The 24,804-nt window shown below is 37.9% G+C and overlaps 1 protein-coding gene across 9 annotated transcripts in view; it reads right to left on the bottom strand.

Moving 5' to 3' along the window:
* Nucleotides 1–18,888: 18,888 nt before the first annotated feature.
* The window catches only part of TNNI3K (TNNI3 interacting kinase), a 323,082-nt gene continuing 317,166 nt past the window's right edge, over nt 18,889–24,804 (bottom strand). For 4 of the 9 annotated variants that reach the window (XM_074381016.1, XM_003921411.4, XM_010347570.3 and 1 more), the window contains 2 exons: nt 23,550–23,629; nt 18,889–20,254 (listed from right to left, as the gene is read on the bottom strand). In XM_074381016.1, coding sequence (XP_074237117.1) covers nt 20,178–20,254; nt 23,550–23,629 — 157 coding nt within the window. In that variant the 3' untranslated portion in view covers nt 18,889–20,177. Of the gene's footprint in view, nt 22,102–23,548; nt 23,902–24,804 lie in introns of those variants that run through there. The other 5 variants (XR_012512451.1, XR_012512453.1, XR_012512449.1 and 2 more) reach the window with 4 other exon arrangements.

The following is a 24,804-nucleotide window of genomic DNA, read 5'->3' as shown; positions in this document are numbered from 1 at the left end:
CAGAGCAGAGAAGAGAGAATTAGTTTTGCTGGGCTGTATTTTTGAATACAGTATATGTATTTATACTGATTTCTACATTCATATGTGTCTTTCACACACATGAGATAATGTCAGGGAGGAAAATTATTATCACCTATCACCATTTTATAGGTAAGTGAACAAAAGCTCAATAAGGTGGCTTGTCTAAAAATCAGTCAGTCTCGGGTTATCTGACTCAAAATTTGGACTTTTTCTTATCATATACACTACTTCTAAGGAGAGGTATCTTAAATAGATACTAAGATATTACATGTGAACCTCTACATGTATTTGTTTATTTATGGAAGGGAAAAAATTAAACTTCCTCAATAGGTCCTCTATCCGTGAGAAGGGAGTTATATTTTCAGCTAGTGTCAATCAAAGAAAAAAGACTATTAAAATAATTCAAAAGAAAAATAGGCAATCAAAGGAAATGTAGGTGGAATTAGGTTTTCTGCTTGAACTTCTTGAGTTAAGCTTTTTCTAAGAGTGTTGTAAATTTAAAGTACAGTTGAGTTCCTTAATCCTTCTAAGATCAGTAATTTTGCAAAAATTATTGCCTTTGGAAAAATTATTGTTTGAGAAAAGAAAAGAAAGCCTTAAGGAAGATTCATCTAGTAAGTGAAATATTCCAGCAGGCTCAAGGACAGCCCAGAAGAAGCCGCTTCTGACCTTGGGTAATATTTCCTCTCTGTTTTCTGTACCATTTGATTATGTCATTTAAAAAATAATTCCCTGACACCATGGCCAGCAGCAAGAAGTACAAGAGGACAGGGAATAAATACAGCTGAAATTCTTTAAAAGTTGCTCTCAGACTCACTCCTCTTGTTTTTCCCTTTGTTTTTTGTTCTTTATTCTAATATCACACCCTGTGACAGGAAAACTATGCTTTTCAAAATAACTGGAAACTAACTTTGCAAGATGAAATGCTGGAATTTGAGAATGCACATGCTTTTTGTAATTTTTTCCAGAAGGCTCAAACTGTTTAATAAATCTGTGGGACTCTTACAATATTTTGGAAAGTTGAAATACCCTTATTTTTAATTAGGGAAAATGCAGTACACAAAAGATTCTTGGGACAGAGAAGCTAGTGCCTAAGTCTTGCTGCTTTGTCAAATGTTTCCTGGTCTTTATTAAATATCTACTTAAACATATTAGGGACCCATACATTATGAGAGAAATCTCACAGTTGTTTGAGAAATTGGTATCATGAGACACAGAAACTTTCAAACTGGTATGGCTGTACCTCCCAGGGAAGATGAAGCTTTTCATGGGATTCACTGGCAAGGCTAGTTTGCAGATGCTTAACCTCCATATGCACTTTATCTTAAAATGGACTTGAGAACTAATCTGCAGTCAATGTCTTTTTTCAATTCCCCAATCTTCTGCTCACAATAGAGGCCAACTCTTCATTCACTTACCAAGTTTACTGTGATGCAATGATCCCTAGAATGACACAAATCAGACAAAGAAACAATTTGAAATATGGCATAAGAAAGGACCTTAATGACTGGCTAACAAATCTTTCTGCAAATCAGTTGGTTTTAAATTCTTTGTTTTCAACACAACTAAATGAAGATGTGATTGAATTGCCAGCTGATAAGTTATGGAAATATTTTTGGTATATTATCAGTCTCTAAATTTTGGCAAATCAGAAGGACTTCAAATAAGAGCATTGTTATACAGAATAACAAAATAACTCCCATTCCCAATTACTTATTTATGTGACATGCATAATTACTATATTTTTATATCTATAAAATAAAACAGAAAGTGGAATAGAAGTGATGTTGAACACTGTTATTCCAGCAGTAAATAATATTCATTCACAGACATACAAACTAATTAAAAATAGAAATCATTATCTTAGATGCATTTTTACTTTTACTTTTTATGTGTAATATTTGCCAAAATTTATAGTATGAATGTTGTTTTGATCCAATGTGTATTACTAATAATTGCAATGATAACTCAGTCCAGGTAAGATTTAGCACATAGCGTCTTATGGTCACAAGAATTTTTTTAAATTAAAATTTAATTTGTATAATAATTTAATGATAGATAATTATGACAGGGTGAGAAGTAAAAGACATTTAAGTATAAAAATACACTGAAGTAACATACGTATCTATGGGCAAAATGGAACAGAAATCTAAGTTTAAGAAAATAAAAAACGAGATTTTCTAACACTAAAGAAGAGCTTAGCCACATACTTTTGAAAATGGATGTCTTAGGTCAGATCCTTCCAGAAACACTTTGGATCAGAGGTTTGTGTGCAGGTTTATTGGGGCATGCCCTGTGAACAACGCAATGAAGAACTGAAAAAGCAGAAATGGGCCAAGATACAGAGATGTAGTTGCCACAGAGGTGCAACTCATCAAAGGGGAGCTATGGACGTGGGATGGCCAAATGCAGACGACGGACCAGGCCTCTAAGTCCCCACAACAGGACAGTCACTTGATGTTGGCTTCCTACTCAAGAGCAAGCATAATCTTGGGCTGGGCAATTCCTGTGGAGAAACTCAGATAGCATACCCCACCCCAGGGTGCTGGAGGCCAATAGTGTCCGCTATGAAGAGAGTGTCAGGGTGGCACTCCACTGCGTCCATGACATGGATAAAGATGATATGGAATTTCTACAGCATTTTTATGTCTTTGGACACATGTAGAAAAAAGATACAACCATTTAATCTTAAAATGTCTTGTTTTATAAAATAATAGAAGTTACATCTGTAACTACTTAAATATATAAAAATTTTTACATGTAAATATAAACACATGTGAGGAGATACTGTTTTTCAAAACCCTTTCAGATATATGTAAGCCCCCTTGTATAAAGGACAAAATCAATAACTGAGGGCCATATTTCTTGTGGCCTGGCAGTCATCCCAAGTCAATAGCCAAAATTGTGATTAATGTACAAAATTTGTTTTATCTACTTACTATTAAAGTGATATCTGCCAGTAAAATAAATGAGTGGGTCATGCAGCTTGGTGTTGCTATAAGGAGGAAAAGTCCTAGCATAATGTCTAGCTGTTTCTAGGAAAGGAACCATCAGGGCATGATATGGTTTGATTCTATGTCCCCACCCAAATCTCCTCTCTAATTGTAATCTCCAGGTGTTGAAAGTGGGGCCTGGTGGGAGGTAATTGGATCACATGGGTGATTTCTAATGGTTTAGCACCATCCCCCTAATGCTGTCTCATAATGAATTCTCATAAGATCTGATGGTTTAAAAGTGTGTGGCAGGCTCCCCCTTGATCTCTCTCTCTCCCCTGCCACCATGTAAGATGTGACTTGCTTCCTCTTTACCTTCTGGTCATGATTGTAAGTTTTCTGAGGCGTCCCAATCATGTGGAACTGTGAGTCAATTAAAATTATCCAGTCTCTTTCGTTATAAATTACCCAGTCTCAGGTAGTTCTTTATAGTGGTGTGTAAAGGGACTAATACAGGGCAGTTAACAGCTGTATTCAAACAAAATTTCAGTGCTAACGAGGAGGAATTAGCTAACTTTTCCTGTAAAGAACCAGGTTGTAAATATTTTAGGCTGTGTGGGATATAAAGTTGCAAATATTCAACCCTGCCATTTTAGAATGAAAGTTGCCACAGACAATATTTAAAAGAATTGGAATTGGTATGGCTGTGTCTCAAAAAATCTTTATTTATACAAAGAGGCAAAGTGTCAGATTTGGGCTGAGGACTGTGCTCTGCAGACCTCTTCTAAAGCGCTATCAAGCATAATAAATAATTCTGTAACTATGAATAGTAATCCTCACTCTGCAAGAGAAATTTTAATTTTCAAAACTGTACCTTATACACAAATGTTTGGAAATAACTAGACTAAGGAATTAATGGCCTTTAATCTCTCAGGGGAATGGATGATTTATTTGAATCCGCTTCTCCTTTTAAGACTATTACTTTAAAAGCTTCATTTTAGTCAGGTTTTTGATCTTTCCTTTCCATTCTCATCTTCTATGTTACATCTATTGGAATGCAACTGTGAGATGTTGTGAAGAAGGGAAAAATAACTGAGTTCTAACAATTACATTTCCTGTTAACACAGGCTGATTTGTTCTTCAATAGAACAGTATTAGTTCAATGAGAGAAGAGATGTGATCTGTTCTGGTCCACATACAATCCCCTGTGCCAAGAACAGTGTCTGGGACACAGTACGTGCTCAATAAATATATGGAAATGAATGAATACCTGAATTAACGTACAGACTGGGGGAGCATTGTTACATGCTGTTTTAAAAATTTTTAAGCCCAGATTTCAGTGATGTTGATAGGATGCATAGAGTATCTGACTTTCTGGACTGAAGAGAAAAACCAGTAATTTTCATAATATGTTAGAGTTGGTAGGAACACTAGATGTCGCTCTACCTGTCCCCCTTTATGTATCAGACTGAGAAAGCAGAGGCCCAGAGGGTCTGAGGAGCGGGTTACACACTGATTAGGGACAAAAACAGAGCTGGAAACTCTATGTTAAGTCTGGAGCTTGTTTCACTTCAAAATGCTGCTTCTCATTAGTCAGATTTTCTTTTCAGAGACACAGAATCTTAATTTCTAATCGAATTTATTCTCTATAACTCATTTTTTTTGTTTGTTTTTTGTTTTTTTGTTTTTTGTTTTTAACAGCTAATTTAGTTCTTGCCTTGCAAACATGGAGATACAAGTTTTCAAATGCAGTGTAAGGTGAAACATTTTGGTCGTCTGGATCTTAGAGGTCACGGAAATTTGTCATTGTCCTCTTATAATCCCCACTGAGGTTGTCAAGGTCAGTTAGAGAGAGACAGTGGATATTTAGCACATATGCACACACATACCCCTGCCATTAATTAACTTAAAGAAAATCTCTAAGAATGAATGGAAACTCTTCCCACTGAACTAATCATAATGTTAATGGTTCCCCACTTAGCACTGAACTCTCTAGAAAATTCAACGAATTACAAACCTATCTAAGCAAACACGAATTGACTTAAACTAAAATCTAAATTCCTGCATATTAATGATATTGGTTGCATATTAGAATTTTCCTGAAGAGATTTCAATCTCTGGGAGTACAAGTTGGGCATAAGAACAAAAAGAAATCTTCCCAGGTGATGGATATGTGCAGCCCAGCTTTCCCACCACTAATCTCCAGTTTGAATAGCTACTGCGATCAAAAAGTAGACCTACATGTTATTTCACAAGCCAATTTAAAGCAGTCTAATACATCTCAACTCATTATGCTTTTACTATTTTACTCTTTAGCTTTCCTCTTTTTCTCCTTTACTCATTAAGCTTCTACGAGGAGGTACTATTAGCCCATTTTATAGATGATAAAATTGAGGCACAGAAAGGTGAGGTAACATATTCAAGACACAGAGCAAGGAAGTATCACAGCTGATACTCAGCTTAGGCAATGTGGCTCCATCTGGAACAGGAGTTCTCAAAGTTTGGACTGTGTAAGACTGAATGGCTTAGTAAGATAGAACTTGCTGGGCCTTATCTCTAGAATTTCTGATTCAATAGGGCTACAAGCCACTCAAGATTTTGTTTTTCTAACAAGTTTCCATGTGATATTGATGTTGCTACAACAGGGACCAGATTTTGAAAACCTAGAATTCAAATTGTGTTGGTAATATGGATGCATGTTAAAGTTTGAGACCCCCTAGCCAGTGGTTCTCAGCCTAGGCTGCACAGGAGTCCTGTGGGAAGCTTTAAAGATCCTTATGCTCAGGCTTCACCCAGATAATTAGAATATTTGGGCTAAGACCAGGTCGTCAGTACTTTTTAAAGCTCTCTTTGCAGCCATGATAAAGACCCATTGCTTTAGAGTATGCTATATTAGCCACAATATTCTATCCCTCCCTCCTTTCCACTGAGATTCATCTCTCATACATAATATTGCTACATTACAATGTTTCCAATGCACAGTGCTACTACAATTACAAGAGTCATAGTGGGATCATTGCTCTAACATCCAAGACACAGTATTTGAGTTATACACTAGTATTCTGTAAGATGTCAATAAATATCCTTCCATTCAGCACTGAGGCCTCTCCTGGAGTAGAATGTTTCTCCCACAATATTTAGATCCTATTGTTTTTCAGATCTTCATCATCATTTGCAAACCATAAGATCTGTGAAGCTGAGTCCTGGTGGATGTGGGACTGATGTTGCCTCTGGACAGCCATCGTGTGTTAAGTGCTTTGTCTAAGTAGAGAGCCCATGTTCGTGGCAATCACTAGCCCATGTGACCCACAATGCTTAATGTAAGATGGTTGTGCAACTCTATCCACTCAAATCAAGGGATCTTCTCTAAACTAAGTGCCTCTAACCTACACACTTGTCCAGTCCACCCCTGAAAAACATCTGCCTTGGCTGATCCTGAGGAGGCTGGGAATGGTCAAATCACAGTGTGTATTCATCTTGTCCCCCAAAATTCATCTTCAAGGGAAATCAGGGTATAAAAAACAAGAATGGTTTTGAGAAAAATAAGTTAGACAAGAGTAGCCTGAGGAGAAGAGCTGGAAAAGACCAAGGCAGTCTCATAGATTATACCTGTTGGTACGTAATGGTGGTTTCCACTTACAGGTTATTATCACACATACCTGACATTATTGTCATGGAGTAGAATCCAGTGGCACAGAAAAGAAGATAGGACAGGCATTTTAGTTCCTCATAGGTGAGGCAAAAAATCTCTGAGATTTTTCTTCCCTTTTCCTCTTAAACGTTGCATTCTATGTAATTTTTTCAGTTATCTGCCAATTTTTAAAAAATGTATGTGTGTATAATTTTCTGCTTAATACATCCATTGAGCTTGCTCCTTCAACAATGTTCCTTTCTCTTTCTTTTTCTCCTTCCTTCCTCTTTTCTCCTTCCTTCCTTCCTCTTTCTTTCTTTTTTCTTTCCTTCCTTCTTTTTTTCTTTTTCTTTCCTTCTTTCCTTCCTTCTTTCTTTTTCTTTCTTCCTTTCTTTCTTTCTTTCTTCGGAGTCTCACTCCGTTGCCCAGGCTAGAGTGCAGTGGCACAATCTCAGCTCACTGCAACCTTGCCTCAGCCTCCTAAGCATCTGGGATTACAGGCATCAGCCACCAAACTCAGCTAATTTTTTGTGTGTTTTTACTTGAGACAGGGTTTTGCCGTGTTGCTCAGGCTGGTCTCAAACTTCTGACCTCAAGTTATCTGCCTGCCTGGGCATCCTAAATTGCTGGGATACAGGCATGAGCCACCAAACCCAGCTTACATGTTTTCTTTCTTAGGGTTTTATGCAGTCATTAATTCAAATATACCTGATTATTTTTAAGGTCACGGGCTGCTTGTTAAGTTTTCATACTTCAGGTCATTTCACTTAAAAAAAATCTTTAAATGTTTTACATGCAGCTGTTTTCTGTTCTGAAATGGATTCTTCCACAATCTGGAATTCTTGGTGGTCTGGTTGGGCAGTTTGTTTTTTCCACTGACTTTCTATATTCATGATGGTTTCCACTGTTCTTTCCATATTCACGATGCTTTGTTTCTTAATTGTGCATGTGTATTCAGTTAATTTGTGAATTTGTGAATAATTTTTGGGGGTCCTGTTTAATGTGCCAGTCTTTAATATATCTTCTTCCCTTTATTGTTTTCTGAAGGTTTTATCTCCAATTTTAGCACTAGTATTTCATTGTCCTCAGAGAAACCTTGATTTCCCCTTCTGCTTACCAAGATTGCTGGTGGCTTTCACTCACTTTTTTTGAAAAAGAGTTTCCTTATTTCCTGCAAGTTCGGCAATTTAAAAAAGTCTTTCATGTAGGCTCTACTAGTGTTATAATGGGAATGCCTTTCAAAGTATAGAGTCCCTATATTAGAAAAGGCATACTTTTTACACAATCTTTCAAATAACCATATTATTTAATTGAAAAGTAAGAGAATACATGTATGTTTTTAAAATATTCATATGTACCAATATATAAATAGGTACAAGTTCCCAGGAATAAGGTTTGAATTTGATTATAAAGATACTAGCAGTTGAGACCATTTTTTCACAACTGAAGCTTCTTACATAATGGTTTAACATAATTGTCTTTAAATGGTTGTGAAGAGATTTTAAAATCACAGTGCTTTTGCTATTGACATTTAACATTGTAATATTCTTTTTAGTGGCATTCAAAATTGCAATGCCCTTGTTAGTAGTATTTCTTCTCTTATTTCAACTCCAAGCAGGGTTCATATATGGGTCAAGAAAACAGCTAGTTTGTATGAAACTTTAGAAAAGCAAAGGAGTTAAGTATTTTGAGAACCCTATTTTTTATTTTATTATTATTATTATTTTTTTACTTTTTTGTAACTTGTCTGCTGCAGCTGATAAAATAAGATGGACTCAGAGCCTCTTTCTACTTCATAGTAAGTTACAGGACCCTTTGCTAGGGGAAGTGGGTTGTCTCAGTCTATGCTGCTATAACAAAACACTCTCATACATTGCTTAATGACAAGGATACATTCTGAGAACACATTAAGCAACTTTGTCCTGCAAACATGGAAATGTACTAACACAAACAGATCTTGTAGCCTGGTCTATATGATGTAGCCTATTACTCCTAGGCTACAAACTTGTACAACATGTTACTGTACTGAATACTGTAGGCAATCGTAACACAATGGTGTTTGTGTATCTGAACATAGCAAAGATACACTAAAATATGGCATGAAAGATTTTTTAAAAGTGGTATACTTGTATAGGGCACTTACTAGGAATAGAGTTTGTAAGACTGGAAGTTGCTTTGGATGAGTCAGTCAGTGAATGTGAAGACCTGGAACATTACCATATACTCCTGAAGACCTTATAAACACTGTACAGTTAGACTACACTAAATGTATTTAAAAATTGTTTTATTCAGTAAGTCAAACTTACCTTACTATAATTTTTTGCTTTATAAATTTTTAATTTGTTATTGACTCTTTTGTAATAACACTTTGTTTAAAACATAAACACATTGTATATGATATACAAATATTTTCTTTATATACCTATTCTATATGCTTTTTTCTTTTAAAAATTTTCTATTTTTGTACTTTTTAAGCATTTTTATTAAAAACTAAGATGCAAACACATTAGCCTAGACCTATGCAGAGTCAAGATCATCAAGACATAACTAGGAAATAGAAATTTTCCAGCTTCATTATAATCTTATGGGATCACCATACTATATGCAGTTAGTCTTTGACCAAAACGCTGTTGTGCAGCACATGATTGTATCTGAGACTTGTTAATGTATAAATGACAGAGAATGTTTTTTTTTCAGTTCTTGAGGCTGGGGAGTCCAAGATCAAACTGCTGGCAAACGTCTTGTTAGGTGAGGGCTCATTTCTCATAGATGACACTGTCTTGATGTCCTCACATGGCAGAAGGGACAGAAGAGAGAAGGAAACTCCCTGAAGTCTCTTTTAAAAGGGCATTAATCACATCATCTTCCAAAGGGCCCAGCTCTTGATACCATCAATTTAGGTGTTAAGTTGCAGCATATGAATTTTGGAGGGACACATACATTTAAACCATAACATGGACCATTGTCAATTTCCTGGTTTTGGAAGTGTGCTATACTAACACAAAATATTCCATTTGGGGAAAATGGATGATGAATAGTAGGACTTCTTTGTACACTGTTTTGCAAATTCCTGTGACTTGATCATTATCTAAAATAAAAAAAAGGTTTACTAAAAAATCAAAGTTGGGTGGGAGCGGTGGCCCATGCCTGTAATCCTAGCACTTTGGGAGGCTGAGGCGGGCAGATCCCCTGAGGTTGGGAGTTTGAGACCAGCCTGGCTAACATGAAGAAACTCCGTCTCTACTAAAAATACAAAAAATTAGCTGGACATGGTGGCACATGCTTGTAATCCCAGCTATTGGGGAAGCTGAGGCAGGAGAATTGCTTAAACCTGGGAGATGGAGGTTGCAGTGAGCCAAGATATGCCACTGCACCCCAGCCTGGGTGACAGAAAAGAAACCCCATCTCAAAAAACAAAAGCAAAAAACCAAGAATGCTCAAGGTGGGGGCCTAGCACAGTGGCTGTAATTCCAGCTATTTGGGAGGCTGAGGTAGGAGGTTCCCTTAAGTCCAAGAGTTCAAGATTGGCCTCTGCAAGATAATGAGATCCCTGTCTCAAAAATGAAAAGTTAATAATAACGTAAAAATGTTTTAAAACTCAAAAGTTGAAGCTAGGGTAAGGCCTAGTGGAAGGGAGACATAAAGGAGAATGTTGTACCTGTCTCTGACTAGACCAGAAAAGAACGGAGAAAAAGAGAGTCTTTGTGACACAAACAGTTTGCTCCAGTTTTCCAAAGTCATCGTGGGCCAAAGCTCTAATTAGTGATAACAAACATTCATTTGCCTGTTGTGTACTCTGCTATGAAATCCCTGAGTGACTCGGCAGGGTGACACGCAGCTATATAAGGGTACAGAAAACCAGTCATCTTCTCCTTGGAGACACGACTAATAGCCCCCTTTAAATGAGCAGTGTTATTTGGACAGTTATTAATGCCATTCTTTACCAACATACACCATAAATTAGCACCACAGGAAAAATGAGCTCTATGGAATCTATAAAAATAAGTGAAAACATGACTTTTAAGGCAGATTATTTAACATTATAAGGGGATGAAAGAGGATCTTCTAACTAGGCTAAGAACATTTGTAAACACAACATTTGTTGTGCAATGCAGTTCTGATTTATTACAATGAAGGCTTATGTTATGAATAATTATGTTTGATACAGCAGTAACATTTGATGGAAAAATTGCAAGCAAGGAGGTATCTTTCTGTGACTTGAGCTGTATTAATATTTTAAATCAATTAACAGCTTAATGGACAGGGTGGGGAAAGGAACAAACTAATTTAGCTTAAGCAAGCAACTTGAACAGTTTCCACTACTCACTATTGTACATTATGCAGAATTTCCATTTGTATTAATAACTTATTACTTCTATTAAACATGCATTTTACCTAAAGCTTAATGTTTCTTCAGTTGAAACCAATTAACTGAGACAGTCTTTTCTTAGATAGCCTATTATGGTAATTACTAAAAATTTTTAAAATGTGCTTGCTTTGCATAGCTTTGACCAGTTGAACTTGCCCAATGAATGCATTGACTTAGTACAACAAGAGGTGAAAGGTTTTTCATGAATATGTGAATGCTAAAAAAAACATTTTAGACACTTGGGTTCCACTAAGCATAACAATCCTGTGTTGCTGTTTTATACTTTGCATTTTAGTATTTATCTTTACCTTTAACATGGCACCTTTCCAATCCAGCAGTCTTTTCGTCTTGTTTTGTTTGCTTCTTTTTTTTGAGACAGAGTCTCTCTCCATTGATCAGGCTGGAGTGCAGTGGCAGTGTGATCTTGGCTCACTACAACCTCCGCCTCCCCGGTTCAAGCAATTCCCCTGCCTCAGCCTCCTGAGTAGCTGGGATTATAGGCACACACCACCACATGGCTAATTTTTTTTTTTTTTTTTTTTTTTTTTTTTTTTTTTTTTGTATTTTTAGTAGAGATGGGTTTCACCATGTTGGCCAGGCTGGTCTCGAACTCCTGACCTCAGGCAATCTGCCTGCCTCAGCCTCCCAAAATGCTGAGATTATGCCTGGCCTAATATTACCAGCAGCTTGTTGTTCTGTTTTCTATTTAGCTTTCTTGTTCTCTTTGGGCAGAACTATGGTTGAAGGACAGGCAGGCAATTACTATAACTAAGGGGGAACTATACTGTAGTAGATTAGGTGCAGCTCTCCTAGAGAAAATTTTGAGTTTTTGCTTCCTGAGTCTTTCCGGACTAGAGTTAAAAAAAAATGCATGAAGCCCAGGTTTAATGAGTTTTGAAGAGTTAAAAACACAAATAATGAAAGATCACTGCATTCATTAGTCTTCTAAAGTGGCGAGGGATACTTAAAAGGAAGAAACAAGAAGCATCCTGAGGACAGTTTGTTTAGGGGGTTAGTATCCCCCAGACCACACCAAGAATCCAATTATTTTCATGCAAATAACAGAATATTCTGAAACGCAGGAAAAATGTCCTCCTTGCCACCTTGTGGAGACACTGCACAAGCAAATAGAGATTAAAAAAAAAAAAAAAAAAGAATACTATTAATAATGTGAAGTTTAGGCCAGGCGTGGTGGTTCACACCTACAATTCCAGCACTTTGGAGGCCCAGGGGGGCAGATCACCTGATGTCAGGAGTTCGAGACCAGGCTGGCCAACATGCAGAAACCCCATTCTACTACAAATACAGAATTAGCTGGGCGTTGTGGCACATGCCTGTAACCCCAGCTACTCAGGAGGAGACTAACACAGGAGAATTACTTGAACCCAGGAGGTGGAGGTTGTGATGAGCAGAGGTTGTGGTGAGCTGAGATTTCACCATTGTACTCCAGCCTGGGCAGAAAGATCGAAACTCCATCTCAAAAAAAAAAAAAAAAAAAAAAAAAAAAAAAAAAAAAAATTAAGTTTAAAAATTAATATTCTAATAAAGTAGGAAAGTTAGGATTTGGATTCTAATAAAGTGGGGAAGTAGGAAGATTAATAGAATGACAGCGACAATAAAGAGAGAGAGAAAAAAATTACTTTATGGAAATATATAGAGCAAAGGCAGCAAATTCCTAGTAACACCCCCTAATTTTGCTGATGATAGCGGGACTGCAAAGGGGTTGATGAAGCACAGCAGTGCTGAGTACAACATACCACACGTAAGAGACTGAAACAGCGAAAACAGAGACAACAGGAGACGCCGGAGGGGCTGAAAGAAAGAACTAAAAATATCGTCTCATCCCAACATTCAACTAAATCCATTCATTCATTTATTGATTCATTCTTACTCTCATTTGAGCATTAATTCACTTATTCCTCCACTCCACAAACCACTCTGCACTAAGGAAGAGCTACTGGTCAAAATTTATTTGTATACCATCTATCCTAGTTAGGTCCCACCTGAAAGCAGAGCCTGAGGCAAAAGTTCAGAAACTGCTACTTTTTAAAGGCTTGCAATCCCATAAAAGTAGAATTGAAAGGAGGAAAGTCAGAGTGAAAAGGGAGAGGACAGAAAGCAAATCTTACGGAGTGTTATTGAGCTAGATGCTGTTTGGGACCCAGGGCAACATCAGTTTCAAGGAATTGTCTTCTGGGGCTCTAAGAATGACTGTGCCTCAGGACAATAGGGTGCTGTGGAGAAGGGAGAAAAATTTATTTCCTGGTTTTGGTCTCTGCAAGGCAGGGGAAGACCTGGAACATTTCTCCTCAAGGCAACAGGAGAGCTCCAGGGAACAGAGCAAGAGGCAATAAGGAACTGCCTTGCCCTTAAGTGAAAGATGGTGAGGTTTTATCCACTTAAAGTTGGTTATGGTAATGGTGGATGGCTTAATGCCCAAGTGTATAGGGTGATGCCAAGGTCTGAGGTGGGACCTAAAAGATGTCTACTACATATTCTGTAAATATATTAGCAATTGTTTAACTATATTGCTAATCGAGTTATAATTGTATCCAGATAAGATTGTGCTTTTGTGTTATTTTCATATTCCTTTTGTTGTATAGCCTCAATTGCAGCATCCTACTTTAGGGTTTATCTTACAAACACTCGCATTTTCTCAAGCCATAATGTTCTCTTAGCATCCAGGAAATAATTAACCCACAGTGCTTGGTTGATTCCTCTCTCAGTCATGTTATACCAAGCATGGCCAATTGATATGGAACATTTATCATGTGCCTGGCCCTGTGATAAGTGATTTTCATGCATTAATTTCACTTAATCCCCTCTCTGAGGTAAGAATCATTATCTCCAGTTTACAGATGAGGAATCTGAGGATGAGAGGGAGATGAAGTAACTTGCCCATGGCTGCGCAGGTCACCCAGAAGGGAGGAGCCAGACATTCACTCAAGCCTAACTGTAAAGTTCATGCCCTTGACAACTATGCCCATGCTTTGCAAGCATGGTTCCAGGACAAGCAGCATCAGCCTCTTCTGGGAATTTGTTAGAAATGCAATTCCTTGGGCCCCCTTCCAAGGCTTCTGATTCCACTGTGTTGGTGGGCCCAGCAACCTGTGTTATAATGAGTCCTCTACGAATTCTGCTGCTGGCTGAAGTTTAAGAAATGCTTGCTATTCCACCTTTTATATTTCCATAACTGTATAGGATTAACATGTGTCATCTGGTGTTCATTCACTTTTATTCTGATCACCTCAAGGTACCCTCAATATTGACATTAATTCTTATTCCTCAGATGAATTTGAGTTGCAGGAAAAAAAAAATACTCTTAAAGAAAAGTCTGATATTCTTTACCATAGACTAATTTTTGAAGTGGTGTTAAGCAAACCATGGATTATTATAAGTAAAAACTGAAGGGCAAATTAACTTTCAAATTATTTTCATTGCGTTTCATGGTCCTGCTTCAATCTTACCCTTCCCTGATTAGTTGAGATAAAAAAAGAAGAGATTGAGGTCAGTGACATTAGTGCGCTTAAAAATCTTCTTTAAAGATGGTGAAGATAACTTTCTTCTGCATATGAGCCCATTGCTTAAAAGACAGATACTTGAGATAATATTCTTTTTATCTCACTAATTAAACATAAAGCCAGGCTGGGAGTGCTTACAGACATGTCCTCATCAGCAGGGCCTGGCCCCCGTGGCAGTGTTTTAATTCAAGAAGCCTAATTTAATTAGCACCCTGCCACTGGGTCAGTTGCTGTGATGCCTTGGATCTCTGGCCTGAGGAGAAATGTGCAACCCCTGCTCTTTTTATTTCTAGTTAGCCTCATAAAGGTAGGATGTCCAAGGAGAGAGAGGAACTTTGCTTCTCCATCATGTTTTGCATATGGTGCTAATTGAGCAGACAGTCTTGGACCACAGTCTGTTATTGCTGCAGCTGAGTCTTGAGCTGATACCTAGTGAAGGGATTGCACATGTCAAATGGCTCATTGTTGCCCTTGTGGCTCTTGAAATATGGAAGCAAATTGATCAGCGGGAGCCCTTCAGTCTGCATGCTTGAGTAACTGCAAGCAAAACAAAACTAAGAAGAAATACGGTATTCAAATCCTACTGGTAATGGCTATACCCTCTCTCCTCACTTTCCCTACCCAGTGTGCTAATGAGGAAAGGAAAATGTGAAACTCCTTGGCTTCCCTAATTGCTGTGCTTTGCCCTTATAACTTTTTTGTTCTTGGTTATCATGGTGAGAGTCCTGTTTCTGTCAATCATTTTTGGTTCTTTCTGCCTAGAAAATAGCGATGCTTTTTTTTTTTTCTTTTTTTTTTTTTTTTTTGCCTTGAGATTATTCCAGTTCCTTTTCTTCCATAATTACAACAGGGAAAAATAACAATGATTATTTTTGTTGTTGTTGTTGTTTTACTTTGCAATAATAAGCTGTAGCAATCAGGAAAAGGTTTGTTTTTTTTGGCCTCTGAAACTTCTCCTGTGATAGTTTCCAAATTTTCCTCAGGACTGAAGAACTGCAGATTTGTTCACTTTCACTGCAATTCTGGATTGGGAATATGTGCTGTTTTTCTACCCTTTCCTCCATCACGGTGGAGGCTGTGTTAGATAGTGAAAAAATCATGGACACGAGTGCAAGATAAAAGTTGTTTGAAACCTGCCTCTATTCTATACAAGATTGGATTCATTACTTCACTTCTCTGAGCATGAATTCTCCACTTGTATAATAATTTTTTTTTAAATCTCCTCTTCCCAGGGCTGTGCACAAAATTAGGGCAAATATTATATTTTAAACTATTTTTTTTTGGCCACATAATAGTGCTCAATAAGTGTGTTCTCTTTCCATTTCCACTTAGCGTCTCCCTTACTTGGGGAACTCTTCCTGGTTCTTGCATTTGGCTCCAAGGATTTGATTTGTCATCTGATTTAATTTTAGGATAAACAAGGCATTGCTATCTAAGGTCTGCTGGATCTCGGCTCAAACTACCTCAAAGGTGTAGGCTCTGCAACTTGCTATTTGCAAAGATGAGGTTTTTTAGGGACATTGATAGTTATTTTTGCAATGGAGAAAAAAATCTTCACCGTCTTCATGCTCTCCTTTTATAATATAGTTCTTTGGAAGCAAGGTCATGTAACAGTAACACAAACAACAACATATGCTGGGCGGTTTGGTGGCTCAGGCCTATGGTCCCAGCACTTGGGAAGCCGAGGCAGCCAGATCTCTTGAGCTCAGGAATTCAAGACCAGCCTGGGCAACATGGAAAAATCCTGTCTCTACACAAAGTACAAAAATTAGCTGGGTGTGGTAGCGCATGCCTGTAGGCCCAGCTACTTGAGAGGTTGAGGCTGGAAGATAGATTGAGTCCGGGAGGCAGAGGTTGCAGTGAGCTGAGATCTCACTGCACCACTCCAGCCTGGGTGACAGAGTGAGAATCCATCTCAAAAAAAAAAAAAAAAAAAAAAGAAAGAAAGAAAGAAAGAAAGGGAAAGAAAGTTGCTATGGTGTTTCAGGAACTATAGTACATACTTTATATCATTTGAAATCCTTACAGCAAATCTACAAGATAAATTGTTGTTTGTTTGTGAGACAGGGTCTCACTCTGTCATCAGGCTGGAGGGCCATGGTACAATCAATAACAGACTTGACCTCCCAGGCTCATGTGGATTCTCTCACCTCAGCCTTTTGAGTAGCTGGTATCACAGGTGTGCAGCACCACATCCAGCTAATTTTTGTTGTGTTGTTGTAATTTTAGTAGAGACAGGGTTTTACCATGTTGCTCCGACTGGTCTCGAACTTTTGGGCTCAAGCAATCTGCCTGTCTTGGCCTCCCAAAGTGCTGAAATTGCCACCACGCCTGGCCAAAATGATAAATTTCATTCTCATTACCTTGAAGATGATAAACTGGAGCTCAGAGAGGTTGAGTGACGTGCCCAAGGTCACACAACTACTATGACAGATCTGAGTGACTCCAAAGCCACTGCTTATTGTTATAAAAGAGAGAACAAAGTAATAAAATAGGAAAAGAAGGACAGAAGCAAAAGGAAAAATAAAAGAGAGAGAGACAGAGAAAGAAACAGAGAGAGAAATCAGACACTTCATTTTAGATGGATTGCCTAGCATTAGCCTTTTCTCCTACCACGAGCACCCATATTTTTCTCTTTCCTAGGGAAATGTCAGCTTTGGAAATAATTTAACCCAAATAATCACTCTGTTGGAATAACTCTCTCCTGGTGTTGCTATAATTTGGCTTACAATTACAGTTAATTGAACATCTTCGGAGTGAGCTCAGTGCTGCATGCACATAGAAAGAAATTTAATGTGCTAAGCATGCAAAAACATGACTTTAGAAGTTCATTTTTACTGGGAGAAAAAGAAAGCAATTAGTGAGACATTTTTCAGCAAGGAAGGAAAAAAAAACCTCGTAAAACCTGTGGTCTTGAGACAAGCTCTAAGATGATCCCTGGGCCCCATTAAGGGTGCAGTAACGAAAAGGGTCTGTGAGCTACAGGTTGGCATCTGCAAAAAGGTTCTCCTTCTCAGGAATCAAGATACATTAGTCTCATTATTTGCAAATACTTGACAAGACAAGAGCCAGAGGGAAGCAGCAACATCAGGAAATGGAGTGTGAAGAGAGGAGGTGGCTAATTAGAGAGGAAAAAAAAGAGATCTTGAGAAATCTGTTCTAGAAAATCTCTTCCTAAAAGAAGGGCATTTCAGAAGCAAACAATCCTCACTCTGGATATGACCGGGGAGGGCACCTGATCTACCGCAGCACTGTATACTGCCCTGACTATACACACATTTGGCATTACGTATACTGTGAGTCTTTTAGTTAAAACTATCTTTTTAAAACAACTCTCTAAGGTATTTCTTTCAACTCAACTCATAAAAGGATTAAGCCCCAAAGTATTCTGGACTAAGTGCTGTTTCACTTCCTAGAGTACCTAGAGCAAAGGAATAGAGGGAAAGCTATGGAGACAGGTGTTCTTTAATCAGCTCCTTTTTCTCCTTCTCAGTCTTTGCCAGAAGGGTTTATGCCTGAGCCGTCACTTCAGGTTCTTCAGTGCTTAATATAAAGTCCTTTGGGAACCTGCTTGGTCGGATGGAGTATCTGTGACTCCAGAATAATTGGACAGGGAAATGAAAAGGCTGGAGGCTAAAAGAGGGTAAATCTAGTCGGAAGTACTATGTTGCTTTTAATTTCTGTCTCTGAACCTACACTGGTCTATCCACAAGCTAATCAGAGCATGCCAGGATTTGTGACTTTGCAACCATAAGCCATAAGAAGAGGCTCAAAGGGATTTTAGAGGTGGGGTTGCTGTTCTTTTGATAGAAATTGTCCTCTAAAAACATATTTTCTAGCTGGCCAGGGAGAAGTGGAGGAGACAGGAACTTTCCACAGATATCTAAGGAGCAATCAGCACTTCTACTATCTAATTATCCAATCTATTTACATATGAATCCACATTACTTCATATGTAAAGCAGGTATGGAGGAGAAAGCAGGTATGCCTAAATGCAGCCAGCCAGAGTCAGGCTCTAAATTCCTTTGTTTGCTCTTTAGGTCCGTGGTTATCCTCTTTGAATTTAGGGAAGTGGGTCCCAACCTGGAGCAACTTTGTCCCCCATGGCATATTAGGAATGTCTTAAGACATTTTTGATTGTATAACTTGAGAGTGTGTATTAGGGTTCTCCAGAGAAACAGAACCAATCAGATATATATATAATATTTTATATTATATAAGATATCTTATATGATATATAATATATATATATCTTCATATATATATATATATATATATATATATATATATATAAAATCAGGGGCCTTCCCAGCCTCCATAATTTCATAAAAATATATATATATGAAATATATATATATTTATATATAATTATATATATATAATTTCATATATATATATGAAATTATGGAGGCTGGGAAGGCCCCTGATCTGCTGTCTACAAACAGGAGACCTAGAATAGCCAGTGGTAGAGTTCAAAGGCCTGAGAGCTGGAGAGTCAATAGTGTACATTCCAACCTGAGGTGTCTGAAGTCCTGAAAACTAGGAGCACCAAGGGCAGGAGAAGATGGATGCTCCAGCTCAAGCAGTCAGGCAGAGAGCAAATCCTTCCTTCCTCCACCTTTTTGCTCGATTCAGGCCTTCAGTGGATTAGATGATGCTACTCACACTGGGGAGGGCTATCTGCCTTTCTCAGTGTACTGGTTCAAATAGTAATCTCTTAAGGAAACACCTTTACAGACATACCCAGAAAGAATGTTTAACCACATACCTGGGCATCCCATGGTCCAGTCAAGTTGACTCATAAAATTCACTATCTAGGGGGTGTTACTGGCATTTGTGGGGGTGGTGGAGACCAGAAAGCTGCTAAACATCCTACAATGCATAGGGCAGCCCCCCACCCTGTCAACAAGCGTCAACAGTGACAAGTTTGAGAAACCTTGATTTAGAGAATATCCAAAATTCCTTTGCTAATCTTACTTCTCTTGCCAAAATAGAAATGCATGATTATCCTTGAATACAGTTTCCTGGCTGTTTCTTCCCATTTGTCTTTCAATAGCAAAACTATTTTGTCTCACAGAATCATTCCTGACTTCCAAGTAGGAACCAGAATGGAGGGCAGATTTCTCATTTCTTGAAGGCAGTAGGCACATTAGGTATTCTCCCACCACATCGTGCAAAACTCTAGCATTAAAAAATGGCAGGTTTGCCTTCTTGGGCTGGTTTCATAACTGACCCCACAGCATCCACGACCTCTTGTTCTGACAGCAATCACCAAAGAATCTTTAATCACAGAGGTGAACACTAAAACTAACATAACGAGAAAAGAAGATGAACAAAGTTCTAAGAAATCAAACCCATGGCTGTCAGACACATGTCTACATGATTCAGCCTAGGAAAACATAATTATTATCTGTCCACCACAGACTTAGCCTCCATCTCCAAGTAACAGTATACACTTTCTTAATTTACAGAATTAAAAACATTTCTTCATATACATTCTGTCTTGTTTCTTTTGCCTATTGTTCTTTAGGTACAGATCCAAAGCCTGCTTGTACTATGGAATTAAATAGAACCAGTACAAATAAGCCCAATTTAAGGAGACCTTTGAGAGTGAAATATTATAGTTGGAAGCCAGCTTGCCAAGGTTGGAATTGTTGCTGTCATTTTGGGGAAAACTCTCCTTAGGTATACGCCGAATGCTGTCAGCTGCTGTCCTCGTAGCTGCCACTATTTCGGCAAGAATGAAAATGCATAGGGCTCATGGGATCGGATACATAGCCTGCGTCAGAAAAGAAGTTCAGTTGTTACTTGTTAGTCTTTCAGTACATCCCCCAATTTTTTATAACCAGCCTGAACCAGGCAGGTCTTCCAGATCCTGTGAACAGAGAATTTGGACAATGGTTACTGGTGAGTGGTTGCAAAGAAAAAGCAACGTTTAAAATGAAAACAGATAGCGGAGGCCAGGCAAATATGAATAATGAATGTCTAATTTGGACCCAAGCTGGCCAGGTGGGATGTTGGGTTTGGAGTAAAGAAGGGTACACTTCATGTAGACGGCATGTCATGATGGCTGAAAGCACAGGCTTTCGCATCAGGCGAATCTGGGTTTCAGCACAGATTCCACTGCTTGCTAACTCTGTGACTTTTGTCAACTTAACATTTCTAAGCCTCAGTGTCTTCATCTGTAAATGGAAGAAATAATAGCACTTATTCATAAGGTTGGCAATGCACCTAAGACAATTAGCAGTGTCTAATACCCAGGGAATGCCAAACAAATGATGGCTAAAAAAAAAGGAAGGTGGAGATAGCAGTAAAGAAAAAGGAAAGAGATTTCCTTTCTCAAAGCAGGTGGCTTTGTTTGTTTTCTTCTTCCTGGTGGCCCCAATTTTAAATGTATATCAATTCTTATGTCTAAATGCCAGTGGCATTTGATGCCATTTGATGGCCTTTGAAGCAGTAGTCCTGGATGTGTCCAGAGAATGAACCTAGTGGCTCAGGATCAGGCCACTGTTGAGAGAACCACAGGACTATGTGAAGGAGGCAGTTTTCTTTCCACTCTGAAGCAAGAAAGCCATTCATCGCTTCTGTGAAAGTGAGACAGTTGTCAACAGCTATTGCTGCTTTTGCTACCTTTTGATAGCTGAGTTTTCATAACCAACCCAGTCATCTACATTTCATTAAGGCATCTAGCCATATGCATTAGGATTGGCATATTTATTTTCATAAGAAAGGTCTCTGTCAAAATATCTTAGGTAGCACATAAACTCTCGAGAGAAAATGTCACTGATAGCGATATTCCCATCAATTGGCCTCTCCCACTCACCTTTTTTAGGACTGGCTCTGGTCAGATAGATGTGAGGAAGGTTGTGATGAGGGAGGATGAGATGAGGGGCAGTAGGATACCTAAGAGGGAATCTTAATTCTGAGTAGACTAATACAAAAATATTAGCAAAATATTTCCTGTATGCAGGCTATAAACAAGACTTCATTTCAGGCAAAGATAGATGCTATCATAAACTTGCGATCCTTTTATAACCATAATCAGTCTTCTGACATACCACATGCAACTTTACTGGCCTGTGATGTTCTAGTGCCTCTTGCCCCACAGGACTCCAGTGGAAATCTGATTGTGGACATATGTCCCACAAGGGTGGGTGGGCTCTCCCTCAGGGAGGAGCAGTAAAATCAGTAAGGCATGGAAGCCAGCATTTGTTATTGATGCCATGGGTGCCAGAATGTAAGAATAGATGTGTTGCATTGTGGAACCAATCAGTTTAAGAGGAACTCAACTGAAATTTGGCCATAGGCTTTAGGAGAAGACTGAACCAAGTCTGCATGTTTTGTTACTTTAAGGGAAACGGTCTCAAGTACAGATAAAACAGCTATGCATTTCATTTTATCTCCATTTTCTAGCTCTGCTCTTTGGTGTCAAAGCAGGGGGAGAAGAAGCTCATAAAGTTGCTGTTATACCGCAATTGGTTTATGAAATAGAATAAAGGGCAGTTAAAGGATAATTTCTTGTATGATGTGATGCTCCTAATGGGAGAGATGGGAGATTTCAAATGTATCTTCTTTGTTCATAGGCACTCTCAATCCATCTGAACATCTTCATTTTTTCTTCCATCCCTGGGACAGATATGCATAGGAAAATCCAAATTTTGCATTATTACACCACATTTGTCTTACTGCTCCATCTTGGGGGAATCCTTCTTTAAGAAACAAATTAAAGAAATGCTCCACCTTGAAACTTCACCACAAAAGGAAAGACTTCTGGTCAAAGCATATGTTTCAAAGGATACCCTATATTTTGTGGTTGTGAATTTATATCTGTAAGGGTTTGAAGAAACAATATTATATCTATTAAAAAATGTGATGATGTGACACTTGGAGCACATTTTCCTCTCAAAAGCATCTTTTACTGGACTGGCCAATTACGTTGTAAAGCTGATAATAAAAAGTACTCATCTGCATTCTAGAGACATATTGGGAGTCAGAAGCACAAAGTTTCCCTTTTTTAAATGTGCCCAAGTAGTTTGTGTGCATCCATTCAAAACATATTTTCTTTTCTTTGTTTCTTAAAAGGTTTCTAATGCCTTAGGTGATGATTCTATGAAGATGAGATGAATTGCTAAGGATCCCAAAGCCAACGGTCTCCCCGGTCTATTGCCATCTATGTCAGAGACCCAGGCTCACATCATCCAATTTATTCTTCCCCAAACCCAGCTCTTATAATAAATCTGATCTCTTTAACTGACAGACACTATTTCAGTCCTCCATATAGTCAAAGGAAGTTGCAATGAATAAATGGGCCCACTGTGCTAAACTTCCAATTAAACATAGTGCCTCTCAGGCGTAAAGGTTGGTAAAAGGACATCCCAGCCCTAACACATTAATGTGGCAGCTGATGATAAAGACAATTGTCCATCCTCTGTCTTCCAAAGGTCTGAAAAAAACATTGTTAATTATTTCAAAGAGCTTTATTAATCCTTTCTGAAGCAGTCCTGTGTAAAATGGATCCCATCAACTATCCCCTCACCACCTCTCCAGCTGTTTGAAGGAATGGTTGGATTTGCATTTTACCCTTGAGTGCTTGGCTAAAGGGGAAGAGCTCTCCCAATACATTATGTAATTGTGAAAACTCATCTCTTGTTTTTTCTCTCCCTACCTACACACACTTCACGTGGGGCTTAGAAGCAATGGACTTAATAAGATGTTGACAAAGTATCTGGAATATCATGAGAGGAAGCAGAGTTTTTTTAAAAAAAGACTTGTACTTTTTTCTATGTACACAAACACATACAGGCACTCACACATATACTTATATGCTCATACACACTCACGCATGCTCACACACACATTATTAACCTTAAAGGTAAATGAGTTATGAAAGACATACAAAATCAAATGTTATACTTTTATATTTTTAAAGTATAAAATCAAATTTTATACTTTTATATTGTAACATCTATCATTGTGGATGTCACAATATGCAATGTTTTGTCTTTTTTTGTTGAATAGACATCACCTTCCCAGGGTTAGTTTCTTAACAAACCTAAAAAAATCTGTCTACTTACCATATTTGTCAATGGGTGAGTATTGAAGACTTCTTTTCATCTCCTCCAAAGACAGACCTTGAGAGGAACATTGTCCAGTACTGGAAAATTAATAAAACACATAGTTTCACAGTGTGGTGATCTGATAATAACATTTTTATAAACACAGAATTTTTCCATTCAACATAGATCCAAGAGAAATGGCAAAATGATACAAAACAGCTTTTATCTTACAAGTGACTAGATGGAGAAGAGTTCAGAATTATTTGATTTAAGTCATATCTAAGTGTAAGTCCTGGCTTTTATGCATAGTTACAGTTTCTAGTAGTATAACCTTGGGTATGCCATCCTTACTGAGCCTCAGTTTATTTATCTGTAAAATAGGAAAAGAACACAAATAATTTCCAGTTGGTGCTTGTTATTTTTACTAAAAAGAACTAAAATAAGAACATTATTATATTAGTAATAATATAAATAAAACACATCCCAAGAAGTATTATTATTATATTGTTATTTTTATGATAATGATAAGATACAGTGATAATATTCATTGCATGATTCTTTTGTATGTGTGTGTATGTAAATATATATATATATATATAAAACTTTACATATAATGTAATATCATTTCCTTATTTTATAGATAACAAAACTGGCACTGGAACAATTAAGTAACTTGTCACGCATTTTTGGTAATAGCTCATCCACAATCAAATCCAAGTCTTTTAGATTCCAAAGCCAATATGAATTATTCCTGATTCCTACTCTTTATTGACCCTCGTTTCTCAAGTTCCTCCTCCTCTTTTGCCAATTTGTTTAATGAGATCACTTCCTGCCAGTTCATTTGACTCAGAACCTGAACTTATCAAAACCCTCATCCTGACATCTAACTACACCTATCAGTTAATTATATATCTAAAATCTCTCTTGCATCCATTCATCCTTTGTCATTCTCAAAGCAACTACCCTTGTTCTCCCCAGCCTTCACCATGACCGTAGGAGAACTCTTAATTCTCCAGCCCCCAAGCCAATTATTTCCATTTCAATTACCAGTATGACATCATTCAGTTGCCTTGAGCCAAAATTCTTGGAGTTATCCTTGGTAAACAGCTTCTATCTCTCACACTTCTCACTCAACTCAAGTCCTTTTAGCTCTGCCTCTGAAATATAATCCTAATCTATCCATCTCTCTCCAGCCTCAAGGCCTAGACTAATCTTTTTCTTCTTTGTTTTTTTGCAGTTTGCCACCTAATTGATCTTCCTGCTTTCACTTCTG

The sequence above is a fragment of the Saimiri boliviensis genome, chromosome 11 (genome assembly GCF_048565385.1).
Source record: "Saimiri boliviensis isolate mSaiBol1 chromosome 11, mSaiBol1.pri, whole genome shotgun sequence".
Classification (NCBI taxonomy): Eukaryota; Metazoa; Chordata; class Mammalia; order Primates; family Cebidae; genus Saimiri; species Saimiri boliviensis.
Note: the sequence above shows the minus strand (reverse complement) of the source record. Positions and strands in the feature narration are given on the sequence as shown.